This window comes from Zingiber officinale, chromosome 7A, assembly GCF_018446385.1.
Source record: "Zingiber officinale cultivar Zhangliang chromosome 7A, Zo_v1.1, whole genome shotgun sequence".
Lineage (NCBI taxonomy): Eukaryota > Viridiplantae > Streptophyta > Magnoliopsida > Zingiberales > Zingiberaceae > Zingiber > Zingiber officinale.
In genome coordinates, this window is record NC_055998.1 from 98,127,221 (window position 1) to 98,142,243 (window position 15,023).

Below are 15,023 nucleotides of genomic sequence, written 5' to 3' on the forward strand. Positions count from 1 at the left end.
AGAAGTTGCAGGCACATCAACACTTATACCCGGATACACTAATATATCTAATTGATAAGGGTCCATCGATTGATATGAACGATTATCTCATCTTATTCATTCATATGATATTCACATATCTATTTTCTTTTTCTCGAATCTCATTTAATATAAGTAGAGGATGAATAATGGGCATCGCTAAGAGAGGAAATTAAAGGAATTTGGACACTGAGAATTGGTAGACATTTATTAAATTAAAGTTGTATTGTAGAGACAGTAAGAATTGAAATATTTCACTAGTCTGACAATCTCTCTTCTTAAAGAAAGAGGATATCAATATTTTTTCTTTCAACATATTGATCTTACATTTTGAAATAGTTCAAGTTATATCCCTAAACAAGTAAAAAAAAAAAGTAATAATCAATCAATTTGTTTGAACTACAATAAAAGGAAAAGAAAACGAAAGTCTTACCCTCTTTTTTGATAGTGTTGGTTAGCTCTGATGATAAGAAAAGGCAAAACAAGAGTTGCTCTGGTTGAAAAGGAAGAAGGACTAGGATACACCAAAAGGCTTTCCATCAACTTACAAAAAATCTCTACATCCTATGTTATCAGTATATTTAATACTTGCATTTATTTAAGCAGATAGTAGTGTGTATCTTCTTCATATCTTGTATACGAGCTTTCCTCCTCTGAAAGTTTTTTCGGAAAAGGAGAGCATTAGTGAATTAATTATCTGAAATGAATCATGGGATTGTAAGTCTTAGAGTAGCAATCGATAGAGTATGAACCAAGTAATCGATCAAGTTATTTCTTACTTTATATTCATAGAAATTTAAAGATTCAATTTTTACACCATTTGAACCAACAAAATGTTTAAACTTTAGCAATTTGAACTCATCTTTCATTCAGAAAGTAGCTGAGACTCCAATTGCAGGAAAGTAATCTAAAATAACAATCACCATGATAATTGAGTAAAAAAGCATTAATAATGTTTTTCTTGATCTTTTTATATTAAGATAAAACTCCACAACGGAGAGAAGAAAAATACGTCATAGTAGTGCACCAGAAATCCACCTCATGATCATAGCTAGACATTCTTGTGATTTATACTCCGGAACTGTGTGTCCAACACCCTATATGAAAATAATGAGAACTAATTTGCCATGAGCATGACCAAACAATTCATTCAAATAGTACAAGGATAGGAAATATCATACATGTTTTCAACATACCTTCACAGTTGCAAATGTCAAATTATTAGAATATGTCATGGTATACCTATTGGGATTTGATGAACACTAATTAAAATAATCTCAAAATAATTGGCTTTCTTGTAAGCACTTGAAACAAGACGTACCCAGCAACTTGTCCACCAACATACCAAGATCTCCAACCTTCCACAATAGAAGAATTCAAGGACTTTATCCATTGTTTTGTCCCCGAGAAAGGTACCACTATATCATGATCACCACTGGGAATGAAGAAACCTTGTAATGACCAAACTGTTGTCTAACAAAGCGACGAATGATGTTTATATTAATTTGATCACCTGTAAACCAAAGCACGGTATCCTCTTTGCAAAAGGCTGAGATGATACTTGATATTACTCTTGAATTCTATTGTGTAAGGTAAGTGACGATTACACCTTACCCATTCTTTAATTGTCCCCTTCAACAATATTTACATCACTCACGTCATTCATGAGGATTTTAACTTCAAGCTATATTGCAAGGTTTGCAAATGATTGAAACAATGGGAAAATCGTACCTTTATGATGTCGAGGGCCCTCCTCACAATGTTGCTATTAGCCCAATAATAAACCAAAGTATAAGCATAACACTGTGATTAGCAAACATTGTCCATTTGTATGGCACAGTGAAATCAAAGATTCAACCATCAAATAAGTTGAGTCCTTACTCGACAACTTAGATCGGGAAATGGTGGAGGGTCAAGAATGTTTTCGTTCTCCTTCAAAATTTGTTTACTAGAAGTTGTGCTCGCAAGACTATGTGGCTGGTTTAATTGATACTCAGGACAATACACTTCTAGAATGTGCGCCTGATTAATTTCTGATAAGAACAACTGTCCATGGAGCATATTTGTTATATTTCAGAAAACTTAGAACGATTTATGTAAATATAATTATAGATTATTAGGATTGTTTACTTTCAATTTTAGAGGATATTTGGATGTTAGATTTGTTGATAAATAGCATATAACAACAACCATAACTTATCCAACTAGGTGGGGTTAGTTATATGGATTATTCTATACCATTGAGTTTTATTCCCTACTATATCATCGTATATAAAAAAAAAACAAGTTGGGATATAGTATGATGATACTGTATCATCATATATAATTAAATAAATTTTATCTTGTATATTTTGTTACTAAACAAGTCTTTTTTGTCTTCCTCTTCCTTGTTTAATGGTTATAAAAATCATAGTTGGTTGAAAATTAATTTGACTCATGGTAGGTTCACACAAGTTGGGATCAAACTAAAATTAGATTAGTGGTTTTGTAGCTAGGTCTTGACTTGTTAAGTTTTGTCGACTACATTGCTCATGTACTTTCACGACATTGCTTGACTAGGTCTTACTTATGTACATTCACTACATTAATTGCTTGACTTGTTCAATTTCCTTAACCCTTTTGCCCTTGTTTAGAGCAGTTAGCATTTCATTTATGCATTTCATTGTTCGTGTTATTGTTGATTTATTGTTAGTGTTTATATTGACTCACATTGCTAAATGAGTCAAGATACATCTAGCATTGTGAAGTGGTGGGAGTTCGATAATCTTGCCTGCTGCAACTTTATTGTATCATCTGAAAGTTCAGAAAGTAAGGTGATATTAGAGATCATTTTATTGTATTCGACATAATTGATCAATAATGAGATTTATATTACCTCAAAGAAGTCATCTAATATGATCCCCATGCTGTGAGCGTAAGGTATTTTAGAATTCTCATTGACTTTTTCACCTATGAATGGGTTGCCAATCAAGTAACCCTGAAAGTCATCCATAAGTAAAGACTTTGTCTTTCATATACAATCAGATGACAACAATTTAAAGATCCTAAATAGGTATTTTCCATTCCTTGCCAATGGCCCATCAATTCTAGCAATTTAACTGGAGGTTAAGTAGTAGTTCTTTCCCTTCATCAATACCTGGATTACAGTAAATGAAAATAGCTCTCACTTCACAGTTCACAGACTCATCAATAGTTTACATTAAAAGTAGAGTTACCATCCAATATTCTTTTGGCCACCATAGGTACGATTTTTCTAGCATAAGAATCCCCAGCAATGTAGAGGGGATTGGAGATGAACTGTGGGTGCTCAACAAGCCACTGCAAAAGTGAAAGATTACATCTTTAAGGCACTTACAGTAATTACATCTGTAGAAAATATGTTCTAAATGCATATAGACGAATTAATTAAATGCGATAAAAACTTACAGCGATCTCCCGCAGATCCCCAATCGGCAATGACGAAGCTCGCTATCGGAAGAGCGATCACAGGATCGGAAAGCCCTCCGCAATTCCACAAACCAAATCCCGCCGCCTTGGATGTTTTCCTTTGACTCTCGTCGCACGCTTGCGATTTCCACACCCTGAGCCTTGGACGTACCCCTTTTATATAGGGAAATCCACTAGGGGTATAATGGTCCTTTTCCATTATGAGTAGTGGGGAACATGGGCCACGTTCCCCACTATCCCCATTTCCAACATCTCCCACTCGTCCAAGGCAAGTCACTAAGACTAGTTCATTCAGGTAAGTCACAAAGACTTAATAAGTCACATAGACTATTAGAGAGTTTGGTCACATAGACCATATGAGAACATCCAATCCATACTTAGAGAAAATGGTTCGTGCGACAGCAAGCACACTGAGCGATAGTTGCTAAGAAGATTCTTACACCTTGACTTAGCCGCTCGTTGAGCAATCAATGCTAATAAAGTTGTTACACTTAGTCGCTCTTCAAATAAATTAGAGACACACTCTTCATGGCACATAGTCTCTTTCCTGGTGGCACATAGCCTTCATCCAGGATTCATCCAATCTTCAAATGACACACAGCTATTATCTTGAAGATATCCATGTCTTGCTATTTACCCAGATTAAATAATTTTCATTTACATCGATATGAACATCTCTAATCCCTTATAATGACCACTATGTCATGAGCATGTTCCATATCCAATATTCACATTCATTTCCGTACATAACAGAAATGGGTCGACCAGTGAATACCAACAAAAGATGTAAATATATTTAATCTTCCTTTTTAGCTAGAATCAATTCATTTTAATCAGTCACTTTCCTAGTTATGCTCCATAGACCGAATCATCCATAGCCATAGGATACACGCTAAAGTAGCAGACACTGATCAAGTAGCTAAATAGTCACTTAAGGCAAAATTGAGATTAACATATAATCTCAAAGGTCTCACATAGTAGAGAAACAGGGATTCATTCTCCTACAACCTTTATTGTCGCAATAGCACATGTGATATGAATCACATGCTACGATGTTATTCTCTTTACGAAAAAGAGTGCATGTTGTCTTCAAATTTAACATCGTACAGATTTCAATCTAGACATACCTAACGTCTAATCCTGAATTCAACATATGAATTCTAATCTGGCTTTCAACAGGTTTAGTAAATAGTGGGTTCATTTACTTCGATCATTATTTACACATAAATGATCTCATCTTGACACAATTATCAAGGCGACCTCAACTTATGAATCTGTCTCTAATTTCATAATTCCAGCTACGTAAGCTGTTTCATAAGTAACGGTCTTACCCCTATTTGTATTTAACAAACAGAGATGATCGTCCATGTGAGTGGACCAATCTTCACCTGCCAACATGCTCACCGAGATCTTACATGAATGTAACAAATACAACATATACACTGAATAAATTATGGCAAATAACATAATCATAACACAAAGTCTGATTGTTATTTCAATATTGTTACATTCTACGAAGTCCCATAGACTTTACATGTTCTTTAAATGACTCTTTAGTCATTGGCTTAGTAAAAGGATCTGCAAGCATAACACGTGTAGGGACATACTCAAGAATGACTTTTCTTTTAGCCACAATATCCCTTACAAAATTATATTTAATTTCTATATGCTTGCCTTTCTTTGTGATATTTGGGATCCTTGGAAAAAGCTATTGCGACATCGCGATGAGCGATTCTTGGACTCCCACTATCCTCGGAATTTTCGATGCTTGAAACCTTCTCAACGGTTGTTTCTTGCAGTGAACATACATATTCAGCTTCCATAGTCGACAAAGCTACACAAGCTTGTTTCTTGCTGTTCCAGGAGATGGCGCCACCATTCGGCAAGAATGCATAGATGTGGATTTTCTATTATCCAGGTCTCCAGCCCAATAACTTCGACTCATATTCGATCCTTGAAAGCAGAGACAATAATCATTGTCGCCTTGATATCGAATATCCTTTATCGCCTTCCGGTGTCTCGGTCACAGGTTTGGAAGCGACCAAGCCCACAACATAGCGATATCGGGACGTGTATACAACATAGTGTACATTAAACTACCAATAGCACTGCATATGGTTTTTATTCATCTCAACTATTTCCTCTGGAGTTTTAGGACACATACTCTTGCACAACACCTTTCACAATAGGTGTATGTTCTATGTTGCAATTAGACATGCTGAAATGATGTAACATCTTATTTATATAAGACTCTTGTGACAGACCCAAAAGTCTTTTAGGACGATCTCTTATGATCTTCACCCCTAAGATGTATTCAGCTTCTCCCATATCTGTTGTATCAAATTGTGATGACAGCCATTGCTTGACTTCATTCACATATCCTATGTCATTTCCAGCTATCAGCATATCATCAACATATAATGATAAAATGACATATTTTCCTTTTTCCCTTTTCAGGAAAACACAATGATCCTCATTGATCATCTCGAAACCATAAGATAAAACGACTTCGTTAAATCTTATGTTCCATTGTCTTGACGCTTGCTTTAGCCCATATATAGACTTTCTAAGTCTACATACTTTTTGCTCTTGGCCTTCAGCAATGAAACCTTCTGGTTGAACCATATAGATTTCTTCGTCAAGATCACCGTTAAGGAAAGCGGTTTTTACATCCATTTGATGTAATTCTAAGTCATAATATGCCACAAAGGCCAAAATAACTCTTATTGATACAAATTTCACTACGGGAGAAAATGTCTCTTCAAAGTCAATACCCTCCATTTGGGTATATCCTTTTGCAACTAAACGAGCTTTGTATCTGTTGATCGATCCATCTGCTTTCCTCTTTATTTTGAGAATCCATTTATTCCCAATAGCCCTTTGACCCGGAGGAAGATCGACTAAGTCCCAAACATGATTTTGAATCATGGACTCCATCTCTTCAACCATTGCAGCTTTCCATTTTTCTCTAACTCTACATCCCAATGCATCCTCAATGGATTGAGGCTCGTCGTCATCAATTGGAAGTGTAACCAATGCCTCATTCTCAATATCAAACCTCTTCTTAGGTTTGATCTTACGAACACTTCTCCGTAAGTTGGGCTGTTGAGAAGTCAACTCATGACTCGGCATATCACTCCCACTCGGTTGACTAGACTCAGGTATCCCTTTTGACACCTCTCTTGTTGATAATATCTCATCCTCCTCAAATAGAGGAACATTTTTATCAACATCACCTCTGATTGGGAACTCTGTTTCGAGAAAAGTCGCATCTCTCGAGTCTATTTCGGAGATGGTTCCATCTAGTTACTCACCTATGAAAACATAATCGTTGGAGGTCTCATGATATCTTATAAATATACATTTCTTACCTCTAGGTCTCAGTTTTCCATACTTGTGAGAACTATCATAAACATAAGCAGCTGCCCCCCCAGGGTCTCAGATTACTTAAATCTGGTTTTCTATTTGTCCAACGTTCATATGGGGTAGATGAAACTGACTTTGAAGACACTTTGTTAAGTATATAGATTGCAGTTAATAATGCATCTCCTCAATAGGATATTGGCAAATTAGCCCGCGTCATCATAGACCTAAGCATTTTAAGAAGAGTCATATTTATTCTTTCAGCTACTCCATTTTATTCAGGGATTATCAGCTGTCTAATAATCCCTCTATCATTACATATTGTCTTGAACATATCAGACAAATACTCCCCACCACGGTCAGTGCGTAAAGTCTTAACTTTACGTTCCGTTTGATTTTCAACTTCGTTCATATAACGAATGAAGCAATCTAATGCTTCGGATTTGTGAGAAATCAAATACACATGACTGAACCTAGAGAAATCATCAATAAATGTAATGAAATAGGAAGCTCCATGTCTAGCCTTCACATTCATTGGACCACAAATATCTGAATGAATTAACTGCAATGTTGATTCAGATCTAATAGCCTTACCAAATGGTTTCCTAGTTGCTTTTCCAGCAAGACAATGCTCACATATAGACAATTGAATCTTAGCTCGAGTGCCCAATAAACCCTCTTTAGCTAATCGATTCATACGTTCTTGTCCTATGTGTCCTAATCTAGCATGCCAAACCTCATCAGTTATATCTGCATCACTAGTTAAAGCAATGTTTGAAAAACAACCATCAATAGCATAATTGACATCTGGTTCTACATAAAGAACCATAAAACCATTTGTTAAATAACCATATCCGATTGACACTGAGTCAATCTTAAGTTCAACAGACCGACTGTAAAAATTAATACAATACCCTAAATCAAGAAGACACGTAACGGAAACAAGATTCCGTCGAATTTCAGGACATCATGTAGAAATAAAACTCTACCACCACGTAGGTTGAGTTTGCAAGTGCCGACTCCTTTGACTTCAACTCTTGCATTATTTCCCACATAGATCCACTTGTTGCCAGCTGGTACCCGACGGTACTCAACAAATGTAACTCGCTCTCGAGCTACATTCCACAAAGGATAAGAATCAACTAACAACACCGAACTAGCAACAAAATGCTCTTGAAAAGAAGACACACTTGGATTTACCTTTTTTTGGCTGCACTTCCGAGCAAAGTGGCCCTTTTTGCACAGTTAAAACAAATCAACTTGTTTTAGGTTTCTTTCCAGTCTTCTTGACTATCTTCTTGATTGGGCCTGTCCCACACTGACATTCCTTCTTCTTTCCTTCCCTTTCTTGAACCATTTCTTTTCTTGGATCCATATGATCCTGCAGAACCTACCACATAGGCTTGTCCGGAAATCCTTGCGGATTCAACTCCGCCTCCAATTCTACATGGTGTGAGACATCGGTGAAAGTCTTGATACTCTCTTTGTGAGTTAAGGTCCGCCTTCATGGTTTCCCAAGAATCGAAGTGAGCGATAATGCTGAACTGTTGTTCATCGATCAACTCATGACCAGCTTTTAAGCTCCCGAATCATGTTCGACATCTCCCGAGGTGTTGAACCATTGACACATTCGGACGCTTAATGTAGCTGTCAAATTTTACTCAGACTTACTTCACTGTATTTTTCTTTAAGGGCAACCCAGACTTCATGAGCCGTAAGATATGACTCATATTCAAAAGCTAGGTCATCTACCATTGAACTAATCAATATACCCTTTGCAGTGGAGTCCTTTTTCTTCCATGCCTTATAGGCATCAAGATCTCGTCTGTGTTGTGCAGTGGGACCATCTACAGGTACTTCCATAACCTGATTTATAGCCTCTAAAACTTCTTGTTCCTCAAGTACATATTGTATCTTGAGGTGCCAGATCTTGTAGTTATCCCCATTAAGTTTTTCACCTTTGTTGAGTTCAGCTATTATGTTTTTGGTTGCCATAATCTATCATAAATAAACAAATTATTTAGTATTCAGTGTATCATATGTATGCAATTTATGATTGACTTAATATTACTTTGAGTTGGTTTACAAAATCAAGTGACAACTATGTTTTCACTCATCATCCGTATGACCAATCAAATTAATATTAATCAATTCTATTACATACATCCCAACAAATGAACTAATCATTTATAATATCATGAATTCATTAATTAAATGAACTAATCATTTAATATATCATGTTTTTTTTTAATTAAATGAACTAATCATTTAATACATCATGAACTAATCATGCATCATGTCAAGCAAACAGCATAAATAAATGAACATATCATTAATATAAAATTATGCTGTAAATTGTTAACATATAACCAACTGACATGAATGAAATGGACTAACTATTGTTCATACAAAACGACAATAAAAATAACAGAACTCTAATAAACTAGATAGGCAACTACCACTCCCACTAGGACAGACACTAGTGCAGTGGCTAATATAATCCCTCTCAGCCTGGACTCATTTGGGGTAATCCCAGGCAGCTTCAAGATTTTCTTTTGGATCCGAATTGGATCCTCGTTCCTCCTCGATCATTTCCGGGTCCTCTTGAACTCTTCGGATCCTCTTGATCGTATGATGAAGCGACTCCTCACATGTCTGAGAATATGTGGCGTCCTTGATGCGCCCCAAATATAATCTGCTATCATCCTAGGATTTTCCGCAATGATTGCATCAAAGCCCAAATCCTATAATCGTTCAGATGGAAACTCTTCTTGCTCAGTTTCAAAGCAGATCATCAAGCCCAATGTGTCGACTCCATAAGCGAGTTATACTCTATCTCCGAATATCCTCCTCGAGTGATTTACGCGACGAGTCAATGTGGTAATCGTCCGTGCCATCTGAAAATTGAAAATAAATAAGTCAATACAAAACCGTACAAAACCGGCTTATTTCAATTTATACAGGCATAGTACCAACATAAAAAAATATCAAGAAAAACAAATCTTCTCGATTTTCAGGAGTTCAAGTCGACATTTAGAACTAATCTAATTGGTCAAATCCATTGGATCGGTTGATTAGGGATCCAGATCCTAAGCTTGGTCCATTGTCCTTAATTAGAACTAATCTAATTGGACAGGGATTTTTGTACCTATGTTCTGTTAATTTTTCTCTAAGTCCATTTCAACCAATTTCAGACTTATTGATCAAACTCAGATCCGTTTGATCAAACCAATGCCATTGGTTTAAGTCTGACCAATTAGAACAAATCTAATTGTTTTGATCAAATCTAACCCATTAGAATAAATCTGGTCATTTGATCATATTTGGTCCAAGTCCAATTAATCAACCCAAATTAATTTCAGGTTTGGACCAAATTGATTCAGTTAAACCAACTAATGATTTATACTTAAACCGGGTCTAAATGGACCAAAATTTATTTTGATCACTTATCATTAATGATAAAATTAATTGAACTTATTTTCAATTAATTACTGTATGCACCCAAATTGAAATTAATGCTACGGTAGGCATGCATCCAAATTAAAAAAAAAAAAATGCTACAGTAGGCATACATTAGCATGAAACAATAAGCATGCATTAGCATATTTCAACGATGCATCATTTGGCAAACAAAAAATTAAACTTTAATTAAAAAACATAAGCATATTATGTTTCTTAATTTTATATGCATGCTGTATTTTCGTTCACGATTTTTTTTTTATTATTTGATTTTTCAAAATCAAACTTTATCTCACACGAAGCACTGTGCTTCGTTATTCTGCCGATTTCTTCGCAACTGCCCACGTTGCACAGGCCGCTCAAGCCACGCACGCCGCTCACAGCGACGAACGCTGTACAGAAATTTCAAAGGCAGCCTCGAGTACGCCGTTGGCCAACACACAGAGACAAACTCCATGAGTGTTCATTCGAGACCTTTCAACAGACGTTGATTACGGCTGCTTTTGATGCCGACGATTGTAGCAGATTGCAACATGAACGCAATATGCTTGGCTACGGCAAAACTAGACGGAGACGGACTCCGTTCACGGCAGCAATTTTAAACAGGAGATCGCACATACATTTAGAACAAACTACGCGCTCTGATACCATTGTAGAAAATATGTTCTAAATGCATATAGACGAATTAATTAAATGCGATAAAAACTTACAGCGATCTCCCGCAGATCCCCAATCGGCAATGACGAAGCTCGCTATCGGAAGAGCGATCACAGGATCGGAAAGCCCTCCGCAATTCCACAAACCAAATCCCGCCGCCTTGGATATTTTCCTTTGACTCTCGTCGCACGCTTGCGATTTCCACACCCTGAGCCTTGGACGTACCCCCTTTATATAGGGAAATCCACTAGGGGTATAATGGTCCTTTTCCATTATGAGTAGTGGAGAACATGGGCCACGTTCCCCACTATCCCCATTTCCAACAACATCTGGAATATATATGATCTTTCCCACCTGTAAAAGAAACTTAGAAGCCTGTTCGGACCAAATCGTATCGTTGGCATCATACCCTTTATATTTTCTTGAGTATGAGAATCCAGAACCCAATGGGGAATCTACAAAGATTACGTTGGCTACCTGCATGTATGTTTTCACGTAGACAGGATTTCAAGCATGCATCCAATTTCCTCCTCGATTACTGAACAAGAAGAAGAAGAAGTCACCTTGGTCCAAGAATAGGGATTATACACTAAGCTCGGCAAGCTCCCGTTGTACTCGGCTGTCACAAATTTCAGGGGGCCTGCGAGTGGATTTCTACTATGAATCGAGAGTAGCTAATCATAGCAAACATGGAAATTTCACCCACCGATTTCGAAGACTAATGCGCTGAAGGTAGAGCACCTGGGGCCGCCGGTCAGCCAGAGGAGCAGAGGGTCCTCTGCCGGATTGTTCTCTGACTCGATGAAGTAGTAGAAAAACTCGCCGCCGTGCTCCTCGTCCACCTCCACGTACCTGAAAGAATTAAAGCAGAGGTTCATGGCGGTCACAACAAAGTTAAGGTAGGGGGAAGCAACATTCAGATCCTGTCTCTAAGTAGAAAGGTAGGGGGTCTTGGAATCCAGGCAAATGGGTGACCACCGAAGATGAGAGAGCAGAGGAAAAGAAGCAGAGGAAGATCAGTGAGACAATCAGGAGAGGGATTTCCATCTTCGCCTTCTTCTTTCTTCGTTGCTGTTCAAGTGATTTGAGCTGCAACATGATTCAATAAGGGACCAAGAAGTCCTGCATTGATTGGTACAACACCATGTCCCACAGACGTGCTGTCCGACAGATCATTTATCACGTTTAAATAAAGATCGTACACGTGACAATTTTCTATTGGATTAAAATTATAATAGAAATGTCAAAATAAAACCCTTTGTTAAAAAAAAAAGTTAGAAAAGCTCTTATGCCAGTTTAATTTTTTTTTAAAAAACTATTATATATAAAATATTTTTTATTAAAAAACCCTTTTATTAATTTAATTAAAATTATTTAACCTTTTAAAATAATTTTCAAAATATTAAATTATAGAGGGCAATAATATAGCAATCATTAAACCATTATTCGAATAGGATAATTTTAGGCGTTACTAAGCTATTAAACAACAAGTGTAGTAGATATTAATTGATTGTAAACTATTATAATAATCACTTCGTAGTGGTATAATAATTTTAGGATGTTTTTTCAAATATTTTTAATTAATTTTAATCATATTTGACCAAATTAATAATTTTTTATAAAAGAGTACTTTACAGTATCTTTAATCCCAATGAAGAGAATGAAAAATAATTTATTTTAATATAACTATTATACAGTGTGTAGTAATTATTTCGTAATTACTACAATAATATTAAAATAAATGTATTTTTATTTGTAAATGGGTGATACATGAAAATGTATAACAATAAGAATTTTCTCAAGTTGTCAGGCACTTCAAGTTATACCCTTATCCCTCCGACCATATATCCTTAATCTTTATACAGGCATGGCCAAGAAAAGATAGCTATTAGGAATCACTTAAAGCTCATTTAATTGCAGATATGTTCAATCGATCACTTAAGGTGATTGGGAGTGCTTTTTAGCCATTGAAGTTTTTTTGGCAATAAGACAGTGAGCATAATTTTGACAACACCACACTGATTCCTAAACTAACTCCATTTCAACACAAGAGTTTAAATAGCTGAGATCAGATCCGGAGATGCAAACAACATTTTATGCTAATGCATTTCAACAATCAACAAACAGTAATCACAAGATATGCAAAAACTTACAGATTCAGTTCTTAACACCATTTGAACAAACAAAAATGTCTAAACTTTAGCAATCTGAACTCAGCTTTCAATCAGACAGCAGCTCAGAACTCGATCGGAGGGAAACTAATACACAATAACAATCATCATAATAATAGAATAAAAAAATATTAAAATGTTTTCCTTGATTTTTTCTTTATTTGTAAGAACGAAAAAAATTTAAAAAAATATACAATAGTCAAGAAAGAAGCTAAGAAAGTAGTGAGTGAAGCAAAAAATGAAACTTTTGAATGGTTATATCAAAAATTGGATACAAAAGAAGGGGAAAAAGACATCTATAGAATAGCTAAAGGGAGAGAAAGAAAAACAAGAGATCTTAGCCAAATAAAATGTATTAAAGATGAATGTAATAAGGTATTAGTAAGCGATAGAGAAATAAAAAAGCGGTGGAAGAGGTATTTTCATCAACTTTTTAATGAAGGTTTAGGAGACCAACTTAACTTAGGTAATTTAATTAGGTCAAATGAGCATCGAAATTTTAATTTTTATCGTAGAATTCAAACTTCAGAAGTAAAATAAGCTTTAAATGAGATGCACAATGGAAAAGCCGTTGGACCAGATGATATTCCGATAGAGGTATGGAAGTGCTTAGGGAAACAAGGTATTGAATGACTTACAAAATTATTTAACATGATATTGAAAACGGAAAAAATGCCTGATCAATGGAGGATAAGTACTCTAGTTCCCTTATATAAGAATAAGGGAGACGTACAAAATTGTGCAAACTATAGGGGTATTAAACTAATGAGTCATACTATGAAACTTTGGGAAAAAGTAATAGAAAAAAGATTAAGGAAGGAGACCATAGTAACAGAAAATCAATTTGGGTTCATACCTGGAAGGTCGACAATAGAAGCTATACATCTTCTTAGACAATTAATTGAAAAATATCGGGAGCAAAAACAAGATCTACACATAGTATTCATTGACTTAGAAAAGACATATGATAGAGTCCCAAGAGAAATTATATGGAGAATTTTAGAAAAGAGAGGTGTTAGTGTAACATATATTGAACTAATTAAGGATATGTATGAGGATGTAACGACCAGAGTAAAGACTTCAGGTGGAGTAATTGAAGCATTTCCAATAAAGATAGGGTTACATCAAGGATCAGCTCTAAGTCTCTATCTTTTTACATTAATTATGGATGAACTCACTACACACATTCAAGACACAATACCGTGGTGCATGTTGTTTGCAGATGATATTATTTTGGTAGATGAGACACGTGAAGGAGTAAATGCTAAGCTAGAATCTTGGAGGGAAATACTAGAAGGGAAAGGTTTTAAGCTTAGTAGATTAAAGACGGAATATATGGAATTTAAGTTTAGCAATATTAGAAGTAATGAAACAATTGTTAAGATAGGAGAGGACGAGTTGCTTGGAACCGAGAGATTTAAATATTTAGGATCATTTTTACAAAATGATGGAGGGATTGAGAGAGATGTCTTACATAGAATACAAGCAGGATGGGTGAAATGGAGGGGAGCGTCGAGTGTTTTATGTGACCGTAAAGTACCTCTTAAACTTAAAGGTAAGTTCTATAAAATCGCAGTTAAACCTGCTATGTTATATGGAGCTGAATGTTGGGCTATGACTCGAGCACATGAGCAGAAGATGAGAGTTGCAGAGATGAGGATGTTAAGGTGGATGTGTGGACATACGAGGATGGACAAAATAAGAAATGAGAGCATTAGAGAGAAAGTAGGAGTTGCATCTATTGAGGAAAAACTCAGAGAGACACGTTTAAGATGGTATGGACATGTACTTAGACGACTAATAAATGCTCCAGTTAGGCGATGTGAAACTATGATAAACATGCATATAAAACGAGGAAGAGGAAGACCAAAAAAGACTTGGTTAGTAATAATAAAACAAGATAAAATT

At 35.8% G+C, this 15,023-nt stretch overlaps 1 protein-coding gene across 1 annotated transcript; it reads right to left on the minus strand.

Moving 5' to 3' along the window:
* Positions 1-911: 911 nt before the first annotated feature.
* LOC121999550 (serine carboxypeptidase-like 13) lies at positions 912-12,134 on the minus strand. Its single transcript, XM_042554213.1, has 13 exons — positions 11,651-12,134; positions 11,508-11,584; positions 10,999-11,421; positions 3,445-3,477; positions 3,234-3,336; positions 3,114-3,154; positions 2,890-3,025; positions 2,750-2,811; positions 1,750-1,821; positions 1,532-1,650; positions 1,340-1,453; positions 1,215-1,260; positions 912-1,115 (listed from the first exon to the last, which is right to left on the minus strand). Exons 1-13 carry the CDS (start codon positions 11,820-11,822, stop codon positions 1,032-1,034), a joined length of 1,482 nt encoding a protein of 493 aa, XP_042410147.1. The 5' UTR covers positions 11,823-12,134; the 3' UTR covers positions 912-1,031.
* Positions 12,135-15,023: the final 2,889 nt, after the last annotated feature.

Coding starts and splice junctions, on each gene's coding strand:
- LOC121999550 (XM_042554213.1), bottom strand. CDS start 11,822: ATGAACCTCTGCTTTAATTCTTTCAGGTACGTGGAGGTGGACGAGGAG. Junction 3,155..3,233: donor GGCCAAAAGAATATTGGATG/GTAACTCTACTT, acceptor ACTGTAATCCAG/GTATTGATGAAGGGAAAGAA. Junction 1,116..1,214: donor TGACATTTGCAACTGTGAAG/GTATGTTGAAAA, acceptor ATTTTCATATAG/GGTGTTGGACACACAGTTCC.